Below are 18,908 nucleotides of genomic sequence, written 5' to 3'. Positions count from 1 at the left end.
CGAACAATACACTTGTTTAACTAGTTAAATAACTACTTCCCTATTTACGGAACAATGAGTCTTCTTAGAAATAGATTTAGACAATGAAATTATTGACAATGAAATTATTGACAATATACCGAAACACATATAATGGTCCTAATAGATATATCCATGAAAATCAAGTATTGTTCACATCTACACTGCCCCTTAGAACCAGTGTGCGTACGACAACGATCGTATAATTGCTATCGTACCCAGCACATTAGATACCTAATATCTACTTCTGGTTTCCAACGCTAATCCAATGGAAACCTTTGGAATAACCGACAGGACGAAAATTTACGGGGCCGAAGTCCGTCCCGTGCCCGGGATCGGGTTTGGGATGTTCGCGACAAAGAACTTAGAGGTCGGGGATATCGTGATGATAGAGTATCCGGTGATCGAGATCGGGCACGCCGGGTCCATCGCGGAGCTCTGCGACAGGTACTTCAGCCTGCCGCCGGCGGAACTGCGGACCGTCGACGCGCTGCACTGCGACCCGACCAAGCTCGAGGACGCAATCGCCAATCCCCAGCACCAAGACAACGTCTACCGCTGGGTGCACAAGAAGCAGCGGGCGGGCGAGTTCCTGCCCGAGACCGACACGCACCAGGTGGCGTGGCTGCTGCTGCGGCTGTGGGCGCTCTTCTGGACGAACTGCTCGGCGACGCCGAATAACAAGAGCGGGCTGTACCCGGCGTTCTCGCGCGCGAACCATAGCTGCCGGCCGAACGTGACGTGGCCGATCGAGATGATGGACGGCGAGGCGAAGTTGACGATGACGGCGACGCGCGAGATCCGGGCCGGCCAGGAGATCTTCGTCACGTATTGCAGCAGCATGCGCACGCTGCCCTTGAAAGAGAGGCGGAGCAAGCTCATGAACTGGGGGTTTACTTGTCGGTGCGAGCTGTGCACTTCCGAGGAAGAAAAACTCGCACACGGCGGCAGATCGCTGCGTCCGCGGAGGTAGTAGTGCATATATAGGTACCCAAACGTATATTCATCATCGCGAGTAAGTAAGGTATACCTACCTAGTAGGTACCCAGGTAACGTACCTAGGCAGGGACGCTCCCACTCTCGATACAGCCGTGCTTAAAGAAAGCCACCTGTTTTCATATTAATGCAGATTTCTTTTCTAACAAATGTTTAACACTTCAAGGTTGTTTATATAGATAGAAGGAAGGTAGTAGACAGGTACTTTGAAACTGATTAATACCATTATATGACGCCTTAACCACAGCTTGTGACAGAGGTAGAGTTACATGAATAGATGCTCACTCTTGACGATATATTCTAGCTTAGGTGACCTAGCTAAAATCACCATCCCCTTTCCCCAACGAGGCCAAGGTCAAGTTCCTACTAGCCCAATAAATACACCCCCCCTTACACATCGCCCACCCACCCCCCATCCACCACATAACTACTCCCCGTAATCGCACTCGAATCATCCGCCGCCAAAAACAAAATCAACCTCGCGACCTCATCGGGCAACAACTCCCTCTTCAAACTCTGCGCGCCCAAAACCTCCCTCCTATACTCCTCCGTCAGCACCTCCTCAATCTGCCTCTGCGTCGATATCGCCCCCGGCATCACGCTGTTAACCCTGATCCCATCCCTGCCAAACTCCTTGCTGTGCGTGCGCGTCATGCCCATGACGGCCGCCTTGCACAGCGCGTAGACCGGCACGCCGACGGTCGGGATGCGCCACGTGATCGAGCCCATGTTGATGATGCTCCCCCCGGCTCCCTTCCGCCGCATGGACGGCACGACGGCCTGCGTCAGGAAGAACTGGTGCCTCAGATTGACGCCGACGTCGTGGTCCCAGGACTCGGGCGTCACGTTCGCGGTCTGCGCGCGCGCCTTGCCGCCCGCGCCCGCCGCGTTGTTCACCAGCACGTCGACGGCGCCGTGCTGCGCGACCACCGTGTCCGCGCACTCCCTCAGCCGGGCCAGGTCCGTGACGTCGCAGTGCAGGAACGCGGGCACCGTCGCCCCGGGTGTGTTTTCCAGCTTGGAGATGAGGGCGGAGGCGGAGGCGGGGGAGATGTCGAGGAAGACGACGGTGGAGCCCTGGCGGCAGAACAGCTCGACGGCGGAGGCGCCGATGCCCTCGGCGCCGCCGGTGATCAGCACGGTTTTGCCGCGGAGGCTTGGGTACGTTGCGTATTTCCCCTCCATAGCTAGCTAGGTACCGAATATAGGAGGTGTGATCAAGGGGTAAAACGATGAAGTAAGTGCCGTTGGATGTTAGGCACGGTTTAATGTTGAGTAGGTACTTAGTGATGTTAGATCTGTAGTATGATGAAAAGAGCCCTTACGTCCTGTGGATATAGGTCGTATCAAGGGAAGCTGGGTAACTAAGCTACAGTAGGTCTATATATACCTAGGTACCCCCCTAATAACCTTGGAAGTTTATGTAAGAGACACCAGATATCCCCGGAAAGCTGACCGTGGGATGTATGCGGGAATCGGACAGTATGTGTCAACCCCGCATCGGAGTTGCCCCAACTGGTAAATATACGAATCTGTTTCGCTGCCGTCCACTTAATCCCATATTTGTAGTCAAGTCCTATACTTATATCTCACACAGACACAGACACATGACTGGTCGTTCTATCCGCATACTTGCATTCAAAATTGCTTATGTGTCTTAGAGAGGGGCCCACGTGATTGGCAGATCCTATTAGCTTACGGAGTTCTTAGATACTACCCCTTTCCCTAAGCAGGTCGGTACTTATTACGGGTAGGGATTTAAAGTCCCTAGAATCTGCTTAGGTATAATATATCATTAAATTATTCCGTAAGAAAGTTGTGGTACTTGAAGCCAATTTCATTAACTTGAAAGATGTGAAGGAAAAGGGGGTCACGTGTCTCCACGAGCCAAACACCTCTTTAGCAACGATCAGGAATGTTATTCCCCTTTTTGGCATCTATAACCCAGGTACATTACGTCCTATGCAACAAGATGGAAATGATTGAAATCACAATATAATTCGTTCATCCATATTACGTACCTAGGTATCAGAGTAGGTTAGGTACCTAGTACAGATATGTATCTCGAGTTCCAAAAGTGTCGCTCCTTAACCATATAAATCCAGTATTACATGTCTCGTCCCATAATATCATAATTCATGCCTCATCATCATCCATGTACATGGAGTGCCGTACGATTACTTACAACCACTCTGACAAAATCCTCATCTCCTTCACGTTGATGTATAATCGCAAGTGGAACAGACCGTTTTGGAATTATTAGTTGCCGGATAACGATCCTCTCCATACGTTGAATTCAGCGTGACACTCCCCACGAAATTTCCGGACTCGAGTCGAATCCAAGTATCGATCTCTAGTTCCTTTAGTCTTGACTTTGTGACGAAGACTTGTCGTGCACCTCGTTCCCAGTTGCCATAACCTCCGTAGCCCGAATGTTGGCTAAAACAGAGGTTGATGTCGTTTCGCGGCGCCACTGTCATATTTGGAAGCAGTCTATCCCACTTATAGCACCACGTGTTGCCGTGATCATGGCCCGAGAAGAGTGCCATCAGGCCAGGAACCGCTGAGATAGCCTGCATGAATGGAATATCCTGCCCGCCGTACTCGCAAGATCCGTCATTTCGGCCATCAGCGCACCATCCTTGGGCCTGAGGAGCTAACGGGTCGTCATCGTTGATCCCGGGCTCTCTATGAGGATCCACGCCCACTTTTTGCAGGACGTATGACGCATAAGTTGGGATATGGACGAAGGCTAGAGACGGAATAATCTTGTTATATTTATTCACCAATTCCGCATTCGTCTCCAGAAACCAGTTTACGACGCTAAAGTCAACCCACCCGGGATTACCAACTCGGGCTCCAGTTGCATCCTTTTCTCGATATCGAAAGCCTCCCCTACTATCGAAGGACCAAAGCAGCAGTTCAGGAACGCAGTCTTCTCCTGCGCAGTTATTGTCATATACGGGGAGGTAGTAATTAGACACACCGGAATCTGGGCCAAATACCATTGGCGTCGTGCGACAGTTGGGCCATCTTCTCTCGCGGGCGAGTATCGCATTGCCGGAGATATTGAAATCATAATCGTGATTTCCATAGGTCGAGGCCCAGGGCAATCCCCGTTCTACCAAGGGACCGACGATCTGGTCAACGTACAGAGTGCTGTTCTCCAGAAACGTGTTCTCGCCCGTAATCAAGTCCCCGTTCAGGACAACTAACTCTGGTGACTCCGCGTCAAGTATTTCATTTATGACCTTGACAGAGTTGATATCTTGCTGCGGACCCCACTGATCCCAAGCATCTAATGTAGGGAGAAGGTATTGGTTAACCTTCGACTCATCCATCCGGTGTTTGAGGGAGGTAGTGGAGACATAAGTGTCTCATAACTTACTTTCTCCGAAGTGCAGGTCCTCAAATATCGATATTTGGAATGTGCCATCGCTATTAAAAGTGAGGGGACCGAAAATTCTTGTACTGTCCAGTTGTCCTTTAGTTATAGGCTTTGCTTTAAGTACAGACGCAGCGGTCAACATATAGGTAGCCAAGATAGTGAGAAGCATAGTCGCGATGAATCGAAGAAAACAACCCAGTAAAACTTACTACGATGCTGAAGACGGATGGAAGGAGGAGTCGCCGGTTGTAGAGATATGGCCAAGATGTATTTGTTCCATATCTTGGATAATGGCTGGAATGTAGATACCTAGGTTAGTACTATGCAGTGACTGGATAATTAGGTAGGCAGGTAGTAACTGGCTACTACTAGTAGTAACATATTGACTGAGATAGACACAGCGCAGGGTTGCAGCGTGTGGTTACCCCCGCCAACCCCATATCTCTTGCCGCTTCATGTGACAATATTTGTATTCAAACCTTAGTAGCCTTTGAAACTCTTGGGTTACATATGTAGAGTAGTGATATCTCTCTCCCAATTTAAGATTCAAGGAAATGAAATGAAACATTTTCAGGAGGTGATAGTTAGACTTTTGCAAAAGTCAAAAATTAAATAATAAAAAAAGTAAAAAGAGAGAAAGGGGGGTGACGATGATGGTTTCTTTAATCGTTTGAAATTGTAAAATTGTTTAAGGAATAAACAAACTCGCAATTCCTGTCCAGAATTGAGAATAGAAAATAATCTCAAATAGGTAAGCCTAATTGCTGTTCGCAAGACCATCGTTCTTATAGGTATCTAACGTGAACCGTGAACCCGTCCATCACTCGTGCTGGTGGTGGCTTGGATCGAAAATTACCTACAAATTTCCCAAGCCCAAGCCAGAAGAACCATCCCAGAAACAATCCGTTTTACTCCGCGTATTCATGTCCTGCTGCTGTCAACTCAAACTGTACCGCTGATGCTAAGTTCCCGAATCTCTTGCAACACCTGCTCCACCCTCGAGTCCAGATGACCCTGCGCATACTGCTCTCTAGTGTCTGCATCCAGGTATTGCTGGACCTGCGCCATTCTGCTATATGCTTCAGCACAGAAGCGAAGTTGAATCTTGACAAGCGCCTCGAAACTCGGGTCGAGATATGGTACTCGGAGGTCGATAAGCTGAGGTAATTCCGTGGATAGTTGTTCATTGAGCTGTTCGTAGGCCGTTCTAGCGATTTCCATCTCCTTCTCGGTGCGCGGTAGTTTCGTTACGTCCTTGTCCGGCTTCTCCGCCAGCTTCTTGACTTTGGCTCGTAGTGCATCGTAGTCCAGAAGCTTGTGGCCGCGCTTCTTGATACCTAGAAATACATTAGTCCTGATTAAGAGCAGGTTACCAGGTCACCGGGGTAATCCATACATTCATTGACATCCGGGAAATAAGCACAGAATCGTGTGATGGGTTCTAGCACCGTTGTTCTAAACTTGGTCAGCGGATATTTCTCAGTGACGTAACTGGTTTAGATGTTGTACCGGTATGGACCATCCAGCGCTTTGATGGTCTCGGTATCCAGATCCTCTACGGCTTGTTTATAGCTCCTACTAACACCGTCGTTGGCTCCTGCGTCGCCGTAGAAGGCATCTATCGTCTCGGCTATGCGCATTTGCGACGCAGTCATTGCTAAAAGTATGTATGTTTAGCGGGGGGTGTATTCGGCTGAATTTGTTGGCACTAGATTACCTCGTATCGAATCCAGGTATCCTCTGGCCTCCTTTTGAAGTCGTAGCGAAGCAGCCTCCATAGTTCGGAACCGTCTCTCCTCGACTTCGTAATCGCGGTCATTTGTCTTTTCAACGTGGCCGGTCTTCATCATGACCTGCGTCGTTGCGCGATTGACATTCTTCTTGAATCCTAGGAATCGAAATAATTAGTTCGTTGCTGCCGATGATAGATAAATTCATGGCTGGCTGTAACTGGCGTCATACCTGCCCACGACATCTTGGCGAAGTTGTAGTATCGTTTTACTCTTTTGATCTATAACGAAGTGTGCTCTCGCGGGTTTATAAATCGAGAAGATGAAATTAATGGCTCGGGAGTTAAGATTTCGATGTTGTATTCTAAAGGTGGTAAGAGAAATTGGCGAATCTAAGTCGTGTTTGGAAACGGTTTGCAGAAAGTTGGATGGTCATTGAATGGTGACTGGTGAATTGGATGGTGGGTAGGCGACAATCGTGGCTGAGTTTATGAATTCGATAACACTGTGACATACGTCACGGGCCATCGTCAGCAAAATTATTTTTGCGCCAGTTATGTACCTAGGGTACCTAATTAATGCATGTAGACGGCAACAAAGATCCGGCTCTGAGACTGTACAAAACCTAGCACTAAGTAACTACCTTGCACTCTACCGTGGTCCGTGGCAGGCTCCGATGTCTCCGAGTTACGGGATCCCACATGGCGCTAAGACTTAAGTACAATACTTAGCTGGGTACATACTTCATACCTATTTTAGCCACAGAGAGTGTGGCTGAAGCAGCCTTCAATTTTAAGAAAAAAAAAAACCAAAAAAAAAAGATCAAAGGAAAGAAAATGAAAAACTTCAAGATTGACCTGAAATAATTTGATTATCGTATGGCTCAAGTCAAAAATATCAAATGCTTGAACCTCGTTACCTAATCGCCAGCTTTGGCAACCCAACGCCTTATCACAGGTCATTGCACTCTGCTGGCCATCTTGCCCTCGAGTCCTTACAGGAGGCGTTGGGTGACTCAGAACAACCGCGATTCTCAGCACATCGCTATGGCAGTAAATCTTGCATGGCCTCCATCAGCCGGAAATATATGTTGCTTCAAAGCCCTACACTGATGAACAATACTGGGCCATGGCTGGCTAAGGCATATAAGGATATACTAGGCACCTACAACCTACAACCTTCGCAGCTGGGTTTTGTAGTTGTTCACGATGATCTAGAAGAGGAACTAGCCCACGTTAAAACCAGAGCGTGGAAAACAAGCCACCGGGGACACAATGGCGTGAAGAGCACAAACATGAGCTTCAATTCTCTGAGGTTCACCGGGCACCACTGGTCACGCATATCAGTCGGAATTGGCAGGCCCGAGGAGAGAGATCCAGAGACAATAACAAACTACGTCCTGAAGCCTATGACGCCTTATCAAAAGAAATGCATCTGTGCAGTTGGTCCCAAGGTACTCGATTGTCTACATCAACTAGAGGAGAGGTGGAAAGAGAGCTACGAGAAAAGGGCCGCATCATCAGCTGATCCATGAGTTGCTCCATGTGCAATTCCTCCCTCGACCTTTGCTCCCCTACCCCCGCAGGCGAGAAGGTGTCCACTCAGAATGCCTACGATTCCCATCAATACAATTCTCAAATCTTGCATCAACCATATCCTCTGCCACGTCGATGGAAATTCATGTATCAAAAGTCATGTGTTGTCCAATATATCCCCATATACATAATATCGTTGCCAAACAAACAAGCATGAAGTGGAACCTTGCATATTATCACAAGTCAGGATACCTAGAACATCAAGGACCTCGGGATAAACGTAATAAAGGATCAAAACTACGCCGAGTTCAATAATGCCGCCGCCGCCCTCTCGTTAAACCGGCGAATCCCCATGCGCCGATCGCCAACCCGCAAATGAGGCGGAAGAGGGCCATGCCTTGGCGGTCACTCCAGAGTACGTAGCAGTCCATGACGCCGATATAGGTGCATCCGACAGCCATCACCGTATCGATCTCGGCCAGCTTATTTTGCGCATAAAACACGAGCATGATGAGGCCTACGGCGGTGGTGCGGACGGACTGAGACACCATGACGGGAAACGTGAGTGGATCATCGGCGAAGTATTCTGGAAAGCCAAATTCTACCAGCGCACCCTCCGGATTGAAGATGGGCATAAGCCCGCCGAAAGCCATCGCGCATGCGATGAAGAGCGGCGGGATGTGTCGAGCTTTAAAATGCTCGAACATGGTGAAATAAAATCCGGGTTCTTAGGGGATTTTGAGTATTAATTGAAATTGAAGACGGAGATGTGGGCGTGCATATGCATGTGCATGTGCAGTCAGTATAACCTATCTATCACAATGGAGTTCTCAGGGATTGTAAAAATAAATACCTGGTTTGCATGACTTTATAGTCTGGGAACTCCCAGGAATATTTAAGGCACGGTAATCCAGGTGCCTAGATTAGTGAACAAAGACTTCCAAGGTTGAAGCTCGCATTCATAAACCCCCCTTTTATGCCGATCTAGTATAAGTAGGCGCAGCAGCACAAAATCCGAGATAAGCTGAGCTGTAATGTCATAAGTTCTCATAACAGCACTGAACCTTGGCTACATAAGTAGGTTAGGTAGTTTGGTAAGAGTTAGGGTCAAACTAAGCCAAATAAGCTGTCTGTAATAAAAAGCGATCTACTTACTAGGCGAGGAGCTGAGCTTTAGCAACATGTCTAGCCCTGGAGCTGACACCCGGTGCCATTTTTATGTGATTCAGCCTCATGATCCGCGGATTACTAGGGGAGAGCTGGCATAGCCCATTGGCTACTAGGTACGTGACGTAGGTTCGCAAATGGGCTGATAGGCCTCGAACAGCATTGAATCCTCCTTCTTACTTGGCTGAGCTGGGGGTTGTCTTTGTAACTATATAAGATTCGTTGGAACCCGGAGGTGTTTCACGGGAATCCTTCTCTCTCTACCTATGTAGTATAACGAAAAAAAAAAAGTAAGAAATACGCATCGAATTGTATAAGCGATCTAAACGTCAACAAGATTGCACTAATTCAAAAGTTATCTATCCTTCGATATATCAACCAAATCCAAAATGGGACACCAACTACCGCCCTTCCCCCGCCAAATGGGCATGTTCATGCCGTTCATGGCGACGCAATGCGAGACGCTCATACTGAAGGAGAAGCTCATGTCGCTGTCCGGGAACAGTTTCGACATTGGCCTCGCCAACGGGCAGCCGATCTTCAAGGTCAAGGGCGAGACCTTTTCGCTGTCCCACCGCATGACTGTCACGGACATGAGCGGGCGATTCCTGTTCTGCATCCGCAAGAAGCACTTCCAGATGCACAGCACGTATTACGCCGAGAACGCCAACGGCGATGAGATCTTCCAGGTGGTGAGCCGGTTTAAGTGTACGTTTTAATCTTCCTACTATACCTACCTATCTACGTATGTATCTACATACTAACGTGGAATGATAACAATACAGTCGTCGGCTCCAAGTTCATCGGCACCTTCACATCGGCCAACGGCCAGCAAGAAGAACTGCAGATGAAGGGCGACTGGACAGACACGAGGGCGGAGATCACAGACGTACCTAGCGGACAAACCGTCGCAGCCATCTACCGCGACCGATGGAACGCGCGCGAACTGCTCGGCGGACAGCAGACGTATCGCGTCTCGATCGCGCCGAACGTCGACATGGCTGTCATCGTGGCCATGTGCATTTGTCTGGACATGAAGAGGAACGAGACTACGGCAAATTCTTAATGGCTGTCGTATCATACTTCCTTCTTCTTTTTCTTCTTTTTTATGTATGTCTCTTAGGGGATGTACATCGCCATTTGATTCGGTTTGAAGGACATGGCAATGCATTATGAAGCGTACAGCAGTTTTATACCAAAATGCGACGGAGCATTCGAGGCGAGGGGGGAACGGGACATTATTGCGGGGGATCGGCGTTTTGTGCCTTTACTGTTCATGTCTTGGTAACACGCTAAGCAGAATGCCTACCTAGGTACATAGGTAACCCAACCCATGGGTTTGATACCTAGTAACGAGTTGAATGATATTCTTTCGAAGTATTCTGCTTCATGTGATACTCTGTCTTGAGGATAGGGGAACTGGTATTCGTAAAATGTATAGACCGGAAGGTTATTTGTTAGTGGTGAAGACAGGATGCGAATCTCTGAGAGGCATTTGGAAGATATTTGAGATCAATTAGGTGCCTATCCTTCATGTAACAAGGAATAGAATTGGGGGCGGGTTGTGTTGTACTAGCTTTTGCGATTTAATTAATACGTATTCGAAGTTCAAGGCATGATCGGCGCTCTATAATACTCGTTGTCGAGGATGATGAACGAACAATGGCGCATGTTACGAGGGAGCGTACATGTATGTTTTCAAGTGGTGTCTTGTAAGAATGCACTATTAATAAATAGCTGGATAACTAAGCTTTAGGCGGTGGATAACGGCAGTTGATTCTAATGGCCAATCAAAATGTCGGTATTTCATTTTAAGCATCACGGATCGGACTAGTTATCTCCGATGATTACCCTTGCATGGATAAATGGAAAAGTTACCTAAGCTGTGTACAAGATAGTACGAAGAATCTCTGCAATAAAGACATAGAAAGTACAGTACCGTCCAAGTACCATTTTATGTCGGAATTCTAAGCCTTGTCGCGTCCCAAAATCTTGAGCATTAGATGCAACGATAAGCTTGATTTACAAATCCGAGCAACTTCTTTTCCCCTCTTCAACATTTCAAGATCCAGTTCATAACGGATACATCGTCCGATCTCCTTTTTCTAAATTCTACTACGTATATTATCGATGGGCCCCAATAGGCCAAGCCCCTGGTCTCGAGTATCGAAACGCGTTACGTAGCTTCAGGGGGTTTCGATCCCGCCCCATCTGGCCAACTTCGGTTCTGGACTCCGTGCGCTCGAAACGCATGATGGCGGGACGCCAACCACGTCGAACAGACAAAATGGCTTTCTCCTCTTCTTTTCCGTTATTTCTACTTTCTTTAGCTATTTTACCAATGGCTTCCGCACACGATCATAGCTCTTCTCATATCGAGGAAGGACAGGCTGTCTCAGCTGATCCTATTGTAGGTTACAGCTAGAGAGATGGAATCGATCACGGCGGAAGTTCCGGAAACTAATTACTCGTGTAGGATGCGACACTATGGGCTCACATATTCATCCAAATGCTGGCGTGGGGTGTTATATTCCCCCTAGGAATGGTTCTCGGAGTAAATACACCCTCACAACCTCCTCGAATGCCTACGTAGCGTTGATTTAGAATCTAACCGGAGCTCTCTTGTTCTTCTATAGATCGTTAAGTCTCGATGGCACGTACCCGTACAAGTAGCCGGCACCGCGCTGGCAATCCTCGGATACGCTCTAGGTCATTTGCACGGCGGTCGCGAGTTTTTACATTCGAACGTCCACTCCAAGTTCGCATCGCCTATTTCCCTGCTGCTTTTTGTCCAGGTCCTCATGGGTATCTACCTAAAACTGCATCTGGAGAAGGGTATAAATGGGAAGATTAGGCGCTTCGTCAAAATCGGACACGGTTTCCTCGGGAAGGCTTTGCCCGTGTTTTCCTGGACCCAAATGTTGTTCGGTGGTATTACTGCGCTTGGGTTTTGCCAAGGTGACCATATTGGTCAATGTCTAGCCCATTTCATCATGGGAAGTGCTTTCATCGCATATGGTGCCTTGCTAACCATCCTATTACTTGTCGGACAATTATGGCTTAGGCGTACTGGCCGGTCCCAAGAGTTCTTCGACAGTGCCGTTATCGCTGCCTGGGGCGTGGTCAACACCTTTACTGAACATAGGTGGGGTACTGATTGGGTGAAGAACGACTGGCAGCATACAACTATGGGTATCATCTGGTGGTCTGCTGGGTTGGCTGGAATATGGTTGAGCTCAGATCGAGACGGCCGCCCGCAACGAAATTTTATCCCCGGCTTCGTCATTCTAATTACCGGTTGGGCAATGAGCGCTCATCCCCAAGATATGATGATTAGTGCCGAAACCCACAAGATGTTCGGTTACACCCTCATGGCAGCTGGCGCCACCCGTATTATCGAGGTATCCTTCGTGCTTCGGGATCGCCCCGGCATGTCGGAGGATGGTCACGAAACCAGCAGTTTCCAATACGTCCCCATATTTGTAAGTCTGCGACACCTGGCGTGTTCAGTGTGTGCCTTTGCTAATAGATATCAAAGTTGCTTTATGCGTCCGGATTCTTGTTTATGGGCGCTACGGAAGAGCAAATGGCTCTAGTCGAATCTTCAGGTCTAGACCATGTTGCCTACATTTTGATCATATACTCGCTCGCCTTCCTACTCTTCCTCTTTGTCAATGTGCTCGTCACCGTGTACTATCGCAATAGTACTCCCGATTTTCCTATTAAGGACACGGAGAATGGCCGATTGGGCCCCCGGGTCAACGGAAATGTCCCCATAAGAGACGCACAAGAGTTCGAACTCGAAGGCTTAATGAGTGACGACGAAGATGATGACGCGAGGCCGAGGGAAGACGACGACTTAAACAGTCCAAGTACGATAGGCAAAAATAGTGATGGGGTTGCACGCTGAGCTTCCTTTAGGTTGACGTGCTAAGGGATCTATGATTCATACTTTATGGCCTGTTTAAGGGGGATTGCATATATCACTGGCGTTTGGGTCCTGGATACGGGTTGAAATATAAGCGGATTTGGGTACGGATTTCACATATAGATACCTACATATCTAACCTAGTCATATTCAGTGACCGGTATTTAAGGAATTCTCACGACCCCGAACATTCGTTGGCTGAACCCATGGTCTAAGACCTAGAATGCTAATGTCGTCTTCCCCGACATAGAATTATCATAATATGCCAATATGCAAGCCTTATAATTTAGTTCTGAGTATCTGTTTGGCATTACCTCTCTAGATGTCCAGTCTCCCATCTATCGCCACACACCGCGGAATATGAACCCAATGGAAACACATAGGAACAGTATGGGTGATTAATATTCAGCATCCATTTTGAGTTGGTGGATCACATGGGAATTCCCAAGTAGCGGTAGTAGGAAATCCAACTTCTACTTTACTTTACTTCACTGGTACCTACCTAGGTACCTATATCAGGATACTCCTCCTTGAACCCAACAAAGAGAAGCTGGTGAACTGGTCGATAGAGCAAGGCATTTATGGTCGATGGCTACGACAGCCAATGTATTTTTTTGTCATTGTTGTATGGAGAAAGCCCCGTGCTAGAGTCGTCCTCAACTTACAATAAGGAAGGAGAAAATTATCCCCAGTTATCTGTTTCGACCAACAGGTCGCTTCTTGAATCTATCAATAGCATCTTAATCCTCGTAACCCATTCAAGAAAAAGTCGATAGGACCACACATTTCCAAGGTCTCCATCATCTTAATGTAAATAAATAGTCACCCACCTTTCCATCTTCACACCTTTCAACATAACAATTCTCACTGCACTCTCAACTTCCCTCTCCTCAAACTTGAGGGGCAGCAGCCATCATGGCTTCAGATGATGATGAGGAGTCTAATCACGGAGCCGAGTACTACTCTGATTACGACTCTGTTTCCATCTCTGATTCTGTCATTGCAAACAACGGCAGCGAAGTTTCTAGCGAACCAGACGTCGATCAGATATGCCTGGACGGGCAGAAATACAGACGTGACCTCTACGACCATGGTGACGCCCTCAAGGAACACGCGAAGGCTCTCAAGGACCTCCGGACACGATTCGACAACGTCTTTGGCTTCTTTGAGGATTATAAGAAGAAGGGCACTGCAAGTACCACAATTGACAGTAGCCAAGAGCCTTCTCAGGCAACGACTAGCAAGACGACCGATGAGCCATCTGCAGGAACCTCTTCACAGCCATGCGAAGGTCTCGACACGGACGAGACAAACATGGCCAACGATGCAACAGAGGATACTGAGGATACTGAGGATACTGAGGACTCTGAGGACTCTGAGGACTCTGAGGACTCTGAGGACTCTGAGGATATTGAGGATGACATAGCCAAGAAGAAGGTGAAGGATTTGAAGGACAAGCTGAACTCTTCAGACGACTTGAGAGTTAAGCTCAGCGATCTTATTGAAGGAGCTAAGAAAATGGAGGTCGTGGGCACTTGTTATGATAGAGAAGCCGAGGAAAAGAAAGCCCGAGAAGCCATGAGTCCGTACCCGCCCCAGGTTCCGACCCCCTTCGGACTCCACCAGCTGGGCCTCGATGACTTGTCAAACCTCATCAGTCGCGAATTGTCTGACCTTTTCGGCCTACCCTGTCCTCCACCTTGGACTGCTGCTTCTTTCGAGCCCAAGCCCAAGCCTAAGCCAACGACGATAATTGCGGAGCCCACGATGACAGTTGCGGAACCTATGATGATAGTTGAGGAATACCAGGAGGTGAAGCACGGGACCTACTACGGACCTATCAATTTGGGAAAGCGAGAGCGATGGCTAATGAGAAAGCCCATGACAATGAGAAAGGTCGGGGTCAAGGCTCCAATCCGCTGGCATAACCTAGCAGCAGACTCAAAGGCCAAACCCAAACACGAATACGAATATAAACCTACGCTCTACTCCCAAACCCCCATGAAGGTTACCAAGCTGCCTCGAAAGAAGCCCAATAAACACACCCGCTACCCGCTTCAGACGAAGACCACCGCCGAGAAACGACGCATCTACATGCGCAAGCACTGCGGCATCGAGCCTCGGGCGGACAAGATCCGCGGCGCCGACGCGCTCTACATGGCGATGTTCGTGGACACCAAGACCCGGCGCCTGTTCTTCAAGGACAACACGCTGCACTGCCGGCCGCGCCTGCGGTGCCGCCGCGAGTACTGGATGGACTCGTGGTTCATCTGGCGCGGAGAGCCGCGCCAGGCGCACCGCCGCCGGGGCGCCTGGACGCTGATGTTCTACTTCGGCTCCAAGCACACCCGCAAGCTGCCGCGCGTCCTCTCCGCGGAGTCCAGGATCCTGGACGAGGAGATCCGCGACCTCGTTGCCGCGCTGCAGTGGCTTGCGACGGACCCGGAGGTTATTGCGATGCAGAGACGGAGGGAGTTGCTCGCTACTCTGCGCGACTTCAATACGCTTCCTGTAGGAACTTTAATAATCGCAACTGCCATTTAGGTACTAGGGAGCTAGATGGGAGGTGGCTGGTTAATGAACTTGTCGTGTACTTTTAATTGAACGCATTTCTATTTGAACGAGGCCTGCAATTGACTTCTTTACTTCTTTATCATAGTGATGCTCTACGTATGCTCTTACTAAATACTGACTTTAGATACCCAGGTGGGTGTAAGGTATCTAGGTAAGCATCGTTAATAGTATACCTACCTACCTAGGTACCTACTAGGTAGGTATATTAGGGGGGAGTCGAAATAAGCATGGCAAATGGAAAGTAATAACTTAGAAACATCGCCAAAGCAATCAACAGAGGTGAGGAAACCTGGATTTGTTATTGACAACCGACAATCTATAAGTCTAGAATCCATCTAACCCTATGGTTAGCCTACGCTTATTCGCCCGGTACGAGCTACTCCCTCCTCGAATCACCTACAGAGCAAGAGCAAATTCCATCGACAAGCCTGATCGGCAACGGACGTCTTAACCCCTACTAGACCAAACATCGAACTGCCATCAATCAGGCAAGACCCCGCGCGCATGAGGCTTTACAAACACTGCCAGCCAATTCGCCAAGCCGGAAGATAGACCAGGCACTCGAGGATGGCCGCGCCCGATCAGGAAAGTTTACTATTTAGCCATCGAGCTTATATAAACCAAACGGTTCCGGCAATGGGATGAAGTAGATTGCGCGTTTCTGGGCAATGTATGGAAGGCTCCGCACTAGCTATTACACAAGCCCCTATTAGTATGGAAGAATATTGAGTTGGTCTTTAGATACCTACCTATATTTATATCCCGTCCCGGCTCCTATCATTCTACACCGATTCGAAGGATCGACGCTTCACCTAACCGAATTCTTTTCCTTAATCAAGAAAAAAGAGAAAACAAATCAAAACTCGACATATTCAAAATGAAGGGCTCAGGTATTCTGTCAGCGTTGGCCCTAGCTAGCTTCTCAGCTGCTCAGACACCAGCGGGATTCGAACCGGTCGTCGAGCAGAAGCTTGAGGTCGCCTTCGGCACCAAGTCCGTGACGCCAGGCTTAGCGTTGGCGAAAACTGACACTGCGAGGCAGCCAACCATTGGGCTAAGTACTCCAGCAGATGGAACCTACTTGTGGATGATGATCGGTGAGCTCCCTTCTCTCCTATCCCAAGATATTACCCCCATGAATGATAGTGAGGTAGCTGGCTAACAAATATCCCAGACATCGATGCGTACGTCTCCAGCTCGCTATACACTCAAGTATCCACCCACACACACTCTATACCCCACCACTAACCAATCTCAACCCGTAGATCCACCAACTTCATCAACCCAGGCGCCGGGCAGCCAGCCACGTACCTGCACACGGTGATCCGGGACTTCAAAGCGAGCGGCGCCGCCTCCGCCGACGGCGTGACCACGCTCACGTCGACGTCCAACACGCCCGTCGCGTGGTTCGCGCCGGCGCCGCCGGCCGAGAACCCCCCGCACCCGCACCGCTACACGAACCTGCTGTGGGAGCAGCCCGAGAACTGGCAGGTCCCCGCGGCCGCCAGCCAGATGCTGCAGAGCCAGAAGTCCGGGTTCAACGTCCCGAAATTCATCACGGCGGCGGGGCTGAGCGCGCCGATCGCGGCGAATTATTTTAATGTTACCGGTTAAATTAGCAGGGGTGAATAAAAGGGGGGTGGGGGGAGGGAGAGAGGGAGATAGGAGGAGAATGTGTATATAGGTATGAAGAAGTATCGATTTTGAGTATAAAGGAAGCCCCTTTTATGTTCATTCGATACCTAGATACGCTCGGATATCCGACGACGCAAATATACTTCCATTTGTCTGTCAGATTCACCCCCAAACCTATATCTTCTCGTTTAGTGATCACCCCAATTAGAGAAGCGCGTAACCCCATCACTCGCTAACCAGGTCATTACCTTCCCAGGTTAGGTGGGTATTTAACCCCTTTATCACCATCTCAACCTCCAAATCCCTCAAGCCATCCCCTCCTCAGGAACGCACGACCCCCCTCGGCAACGAATCCAGCCGCATCGCGATTACTATCCTTCAGGTCGGGGTATCCCGCGACGTTCATCAGGATATCGAAATCCGCCAAGAGCCCCCCCCAGCACGTGGCGGACGCCTTCCTCGCCGCCGGCGCTGAGCGCGTACGTACGCCCACAGACGGCCGATGAAGCTGAGCGCGAGGGCCTTGAAGATGTCGGCGCCGCCGCTGCGGATGCCGGAGTCGTACATGATCTAGGTAAGCCACCAGAGTTAGCATCGACCTCCTCTTCTTTTTTAAAAAGGGGAAAGGGGGGGGGGGGGGGGGGGGGGGGGGGGCGTGAACGACTCAGATAAACCCTCTCCCCCACCGCCTGCACAATCCTCTCCGGCGCATCCAAGCTCGCCGCCGCCCCATCATCGACCTGCCTGCCCGCATGATTCGACACCACCACGATGCCATCGACGCGGTGGCCGAAGATGGAGGTGGCGGTGTCGCGGCGCAAGGTGTCGACGAGCATGCGCGGGATGATCTAGTGCCGGTAGAATGCCTGCCGGTTCGCGTGGTGGGTCCAGTCGAGGTCGGCGTTGGGGGATGCGTGGAGCCTTTTAGGTGGGAGGTAAGAAGGGACGAGGGGAAAAGGGGGCTAGTTTGTGTGTGAAGGGGGGGTTAGGGGGGGGAGTGCGCACCATCCGCCCTGGCTGAGGTACTCTTTGGCTGTTTCTCTTAGGATATGGCCCGGCAATACATTTTGGAGAGAAATAAGTAAGCGCCGCGCAGCAATATGAGTTTTGGAGAAAAAAAAAAACCAGTAGGTGTATAACTGTTTTCATTCATTCGCACGCCTTTTTTTTGTTTGACAACTTAGTATCTATATAGTCCTCCTCCCGAGACCCCGAGCATTCACACCCCTGAAACGACAGCTAGGCGCAACAGCATTTGTGGATAACCACAAGAACGTGGTAGTTAATATAATCCAACCCAGCGACGGAAGTCTAGATCGCGAACAACTTCCCCAGCAGCGTCGAGTAATCAAAAGGCGCGAGTTGTGATCCTTATACCGGAATGCCGTTCGCGTTTAAAACGGCCCAAGGTCGATGGCAGTAGGCAATCTATTCCTCGATCTTGATGGGCCGGCACCTGACCCTCGAGCATTCCTTCTCTATCGCCTCGGGGTTCCCCTCCAGACCCCCAAGCGTGTATCTCGAATTGGCAGGGTAGTCATTCCCGCACACGTCCTCTATGGCCTCCCTAGGACACACGGTATCATTGGGATCGGGCCTGATGCCCGGCGAAGAGTCCTTGAGACAGCAGCAGCAGAGCGAGACGTCAGTCTTGGTTGGGCCGTTGTTCTGGTCGTTCTCGAGTAGGGGATTGGCTCCTGCCAAGCTAAGCAGGGTGAGGGAGGATAAGAGAGAAGTGAAGACTCGCATTTTGTCGGTGTAAGTGGTGATGGCCTTGGATTTGGTAGATGAAATGTAAGAGTACCTGGGTATGAATGAAGTTTGAATGAAGTCGGCGGTGAGGTAGGTAAGGCATTGCAGTGTTGTTTATAAGGAAAACCTTGCTGATGTCACCGCCAATCAATAAATGCCAATTCTCGTAACAGATGGAGCCATCA

General features: G+C 49.4%; 12 protein-coding genes across 12 annotated transcripts; 6 read left to right on the top strand and 6 right to left on the bottom strand.

Moving 5' to 3' along the window:
- The first annotated feature begins 14 nt into the window (after nt 1–14).
- On the top strand, nt 15–1,435 carry GGS25DRAFT_491580 (uncharacterized protein). Its single transcript, XM_049261112.1, has one exon. It carries the CDS (start codon nt 287–289, stop codon nt 989–991), a length of 705 nt encoding a protein of 234 aa, XP_049116938.1. The 5' UTR covers nt 15–286; the 3' UTR covers nt 992–1,435.
- On the bottom strand, nt 1,198–2,664 carry GGS25DRAFT_290856 (NAD(P)-binding protein). Its single transcript, XM_049257561.1, has 2 exons — nt 2,405–2,664; nt 1,198–2,296 (listed from the first exon to the last, which is right to left on the bottom strand). Exon 2 carries the CDS (start codon nt 2,197–2,199, stop codon nt 1,405–1,407), a length of 795 nt encoding a protein of 264 aa, XP_049116937.1. The 5' UTR covers nt 2,200–2,296; nt 2,405–2,664; the 3' UTR covers nt 1,198–1,404.
- A 449-nt stretch (nt 2,665–3,113) lies between these two features.
- Nucleotides 3,114–4,827, bottom strand: GGS25DRAFT_290828 (Metallo-dependent phosphatase). Its single transcript, XM_049257560.1, has 3 exons — nt 4,612–4,827; nt 4,403–4,485; nt 3,114–4,312 (listed from the first exon to the last, which is right to left on the bottom strand). The coding sequence occupies exons 1-3, from the start codon at nt 4,680–4,682 to the stop codon at nt 3,228–3,230; spliced, it is 1,239 nt and encodes a 412-aa protein (XP_049116936.1). The 5' UTR covers nt 4,683–4,827; the 3' UTR covers nt 3,114–3,227.
- A 436-nt stretch (nt 4,828–5,263) lies between these two features.
- Nucleotides 5,264–6,532, bottom strand: GGS25DRAFT_290806 (BAR domain-containing protein). Its single transcript, XM_049257559.1, has 5 exons — nt 6,365–6,532; nt 6,120–6,290; nt 5,912–6,059; nt 5,799–5,857; nt 5,264–5,739 (listed from the first exon to the last, which is right to left on the bottom strand). Exons 1-5 carry the CDS (start codon nt 6,375–6,377, stop codon nt 5,345–5,347), a joined length of 786 nt encoding a protein of 261 aa, XP_049116935.1. The 5' UTR covers nt 6,378–6,532; the 3' UTR covers nt 5,264–5,344.
- A 253-nt stretch (nt 6,533–6,785) lies between these two features.
- GGS25DRAFT_290765 (peptidyl-tRNA hydrolase) lies at nt 6,786–7,821 on the top strand. The gene has a single exon (XM_049257557.1). The coding sequence runs from the start codon at nt 7,034–7,036 to the stop codon at nt 7,664–7,666; it is 633 nt and encodes a 210-aa protein (XP_049116934.1). The 5' UTR covers nt 6,786–7,033; the 3' UTR covers nt 7,667–7,821.
- On the bottom strand, nt 7,822–8,468 carry GGS25DRAFT_290766 (uncharacterized protein). Its single transcript, XM_049257558.1, has one exon. The coding sequence runs from the start codon at nt 8,372–8,374 to the stop codon at nt 7,976–7,978; it is 399 nt and encodes a 132-aa protein (XP_049116933.1). The 5' UTR covers nt 8,375–8,468; the 3' UTR covers nt 7,822–7,975.
- Nucleotides 8,469–8,803: 335 nt separating this feature from the next.
- On the top strand, nt 8,804–10,503 carry GGS25DRAFT_491572 (DUF567-domain-containing protein). The gene is made up of 2 exons (XM_049261111.1): nt 8,804–9,542; nt 9,620–10,503. Exons 1-2 carry the CDS (start codon nt 9,224–9,226, stop codon nt 9,898–9,900), a joined length of 600 nt encoding a protein of 199 aa, XP_049116932.1. The 5' UTR covers nt 8,804–9,223; the 3' UTR covers nt 9,901–10,503.
- Nucleotides 10,504–10,707: 204 nt separating this feature from the next.
- On the top strand, nt 10,708–13,450 carry GGS25DRAFT_491570 (uncharacterized protein). The gene is made up of 4 exons (XM_049261110.1): nt 10,708–11,244; nt 11,311–11,388; nt 11,471–12,316; nt 12,373–13,450. The coding sequence occupies exons 1-4, from the start codon at nt 11,086–11,088 to the stop codon at nt 12,742–12,744; spliced, it is 1,455 nt and encodes a 484-aa protein (XP_049116931.1). The 5' UTR covers nt 10,708–11,085; the 3' UTR covers nt 12,745–13,450.
- A 227-nt stretch (nt 13,451–13,677) lies between these two features.
- Nucleotides 13,678–15,306, top strand: GGS25DRAFT_531792 (uncharacterized protein; the record flags this gene model as incomplete). The annotated part of the gene is made up of 1 exon (XM_049265531.1): nt 13,678–15,306. One exon carries the CDS (start codon nt 13,678–13,680, stop codon nt 15,304–15,306), a length of 1,629 nt encoding a protein of 542 aa, XP_049116930.1.
- Nucleotides 15,307–16,188: 882 nt separating this feature from the next.
- On the top strand, nt 16,189–16,950 carry GGS25DRAFT_531790 (PEBP-like protein; the record flags this gene model as incomplete). The annotated part of the gene is made up of 3 exons (XM_049265530.1): nt 16,189–16,433; nt 16,511–16,520; nt 16,602–16,950. Exons 1-3 carry the CDS (start codon nt 16,214–16,216, stop codon nt 16,948–16,950), a joined length of 579 nt encoding a protein of 192 aa, XP_049116929.1. The 5' UTR covers nt 16,189–16,213.
- Nucleotides 16,951–17,191: 241 nt separating this feature from the next.
- Nucleotides 17,192–17,807, bottom strand: GGS25DRAFT_531788 (uncharacterized protein; the record flags this gene model as incomplete). Its single annotated transcript, XM_049265529.1, has 3 exons — nt 17,192–17,442; nt 17,469–17,541; nt 17,658–17,807. The coding sequence occupies 3 exons, from the start codon at nt 17,805–17,807 to the stop codon at nt 17,261–17,263; spliced, it is 405 nt and encodes a 134-aa protein (XP_049116928.1). The 3' UTR covers nt 17,192–17,260.
- A 292-nt stretch (nt 17,808–18,099) lies between these two features.
- GGS25DRAFT_491567 (uncharacterized protein) lies at nt 18,100–18,798 on the bottom strand. Its single transcript, XM_049261109.1, has one exon. The coding sequence runs from the start codon at nt 18,718–18,720 to the stop codon at nt 18,400–18,402; it is 321 nt and encodes a 106-aa protein (XP_049116927.1). The 5' UTR covers nt 18,721–18,798; the 3' UTR covers nt 18,100–18,399.
- Nucleotides 18,799–18,908: the final 110 nt, after the last annotated feature.

This window comes from Hypoxylon fragiforme (assembly GCF_022984875.1).
Source record: "Hypoxylon fragiforme strain CBS 206.31 chromosome Unknown GGS25scaffold_5, whole genome shotgun sequence".
Classification (NCBI taxonomy): Eukaryota; Fungi; Ascomycota; class Sordariomycetes; order Xylariales; family Hypoxylaceae; genus Hypoxylon; species Hypoxylon fragiforme.
The sequence above is the reverse complement of the archived record's forward strand: the minus strand, read 5'-3'. Positions and strand labels throughout refer to the sequence as shown.

Coding starts and splice junctions, on each gene's coding strand:
- GGS25DRAFT_290765 (XM_049257557.1), top strand. CDS start 7,034: ATGCTTGAACCTCGTTACCTAATCGCCAGCTTTGGCAACCCAACGCCT.
- GGS25DRAFT_290828 (XM_049257560.1), bottom strand. CDS start 4,682: ATGGAACAAATACATCTTGGCCATATCTCTACAACCGGCGACTCCTCC. Junction 4,486..4,611: donor CATCCGTCTTCAGCATCGTA/GTAAGTTTTACT, acceptor ACAACTGGACAG/TACAAGAATTTTCGGTCCCC. Junction 4,313..4,402: donor GGACCTGCACTTCGGAGAAA/GTAAGTTATGAG, acceptor TCCCTACATTAG/ATGCTTGGGATCAGTGGGGT.
- GGS25DRAFT_290766 (XM_049257558.1), bottom strand. CDS start 8,374: ATGTTCGAGCATTTTAAAGCTCGACACATCCCGCCGCTCTTCATCGCA.
- GGS25DRAFT_491580 (XM_049261112.1), top strand. CDS start 287: ATGGAAACCTTTGGAATAACCGACAGGACGAAAATTTACGGGGCCGAA.
- GGS25DRAFT_491570 (XM_049261110.1), top strand. CDS start 11,086: ATGATGGCGGGACGCCAACCACGTCGAACAGACAAAATGGCTTTCTCC. Junction 11,389..11,470: donor CCCTAGGAATGGTTCTCGGA/GTAAATACACCC, acceptor GTTCTTCTATAG/ATCGTTAAGTCTCGATGGCA. Junction 12,317..12,372: donor TCCAATACGTCCCCATATTT/GTAAGTCTGCGA, acceptor TAGATATCAAAG/TTGCTTTATGCGTCCGGATT.
- GGS25DRAFT_290856 (XM_049257561.1), bottom strand. CDS start 2,199: ATGGAGGGGAAATACGCAACGTACCCAAGCCTCCGCGGCAAAACCGTG.
- GGS25DRAFT_491567 (XM_049261109.1), bottom strand. CDS start 18,720: ATGCGAGTCTTCACTTCTCTCTTATCCTCCCTCACCCTGCTTAGCTTG.
- GGS25DRAFT_290806 (XM_049257559.1), bottom strand. Junction 5,858..5,911: donor GCGCTGGATGGTCCATACCG/GTACAACATCTA, acceptor GACCAAGTTTAG/AACAACGGTGCTAGAACCCA. Junction 5,740..5,798: donor TTTCCCGGATGTCAATGAAT/GTATGGATTACC, acceptor ATGTATTTCTAG/GTATCAAGAAGCGCGGCCAC.
- GGS25DRAFT_491572 (XM_049261111.1), top strand. CDS start 9,224: ATGGGACACCAACTACCGCCCTTCCCCCGCCAAATGGGCATGTTCATG. Junction 9,543..9,619: donor GGTGGTGAGCCGGTTTAAGT/GTACGTTTTAAT, acceptor ATAACAATACAG/TCGTCGGCTCCAAGTTCATC.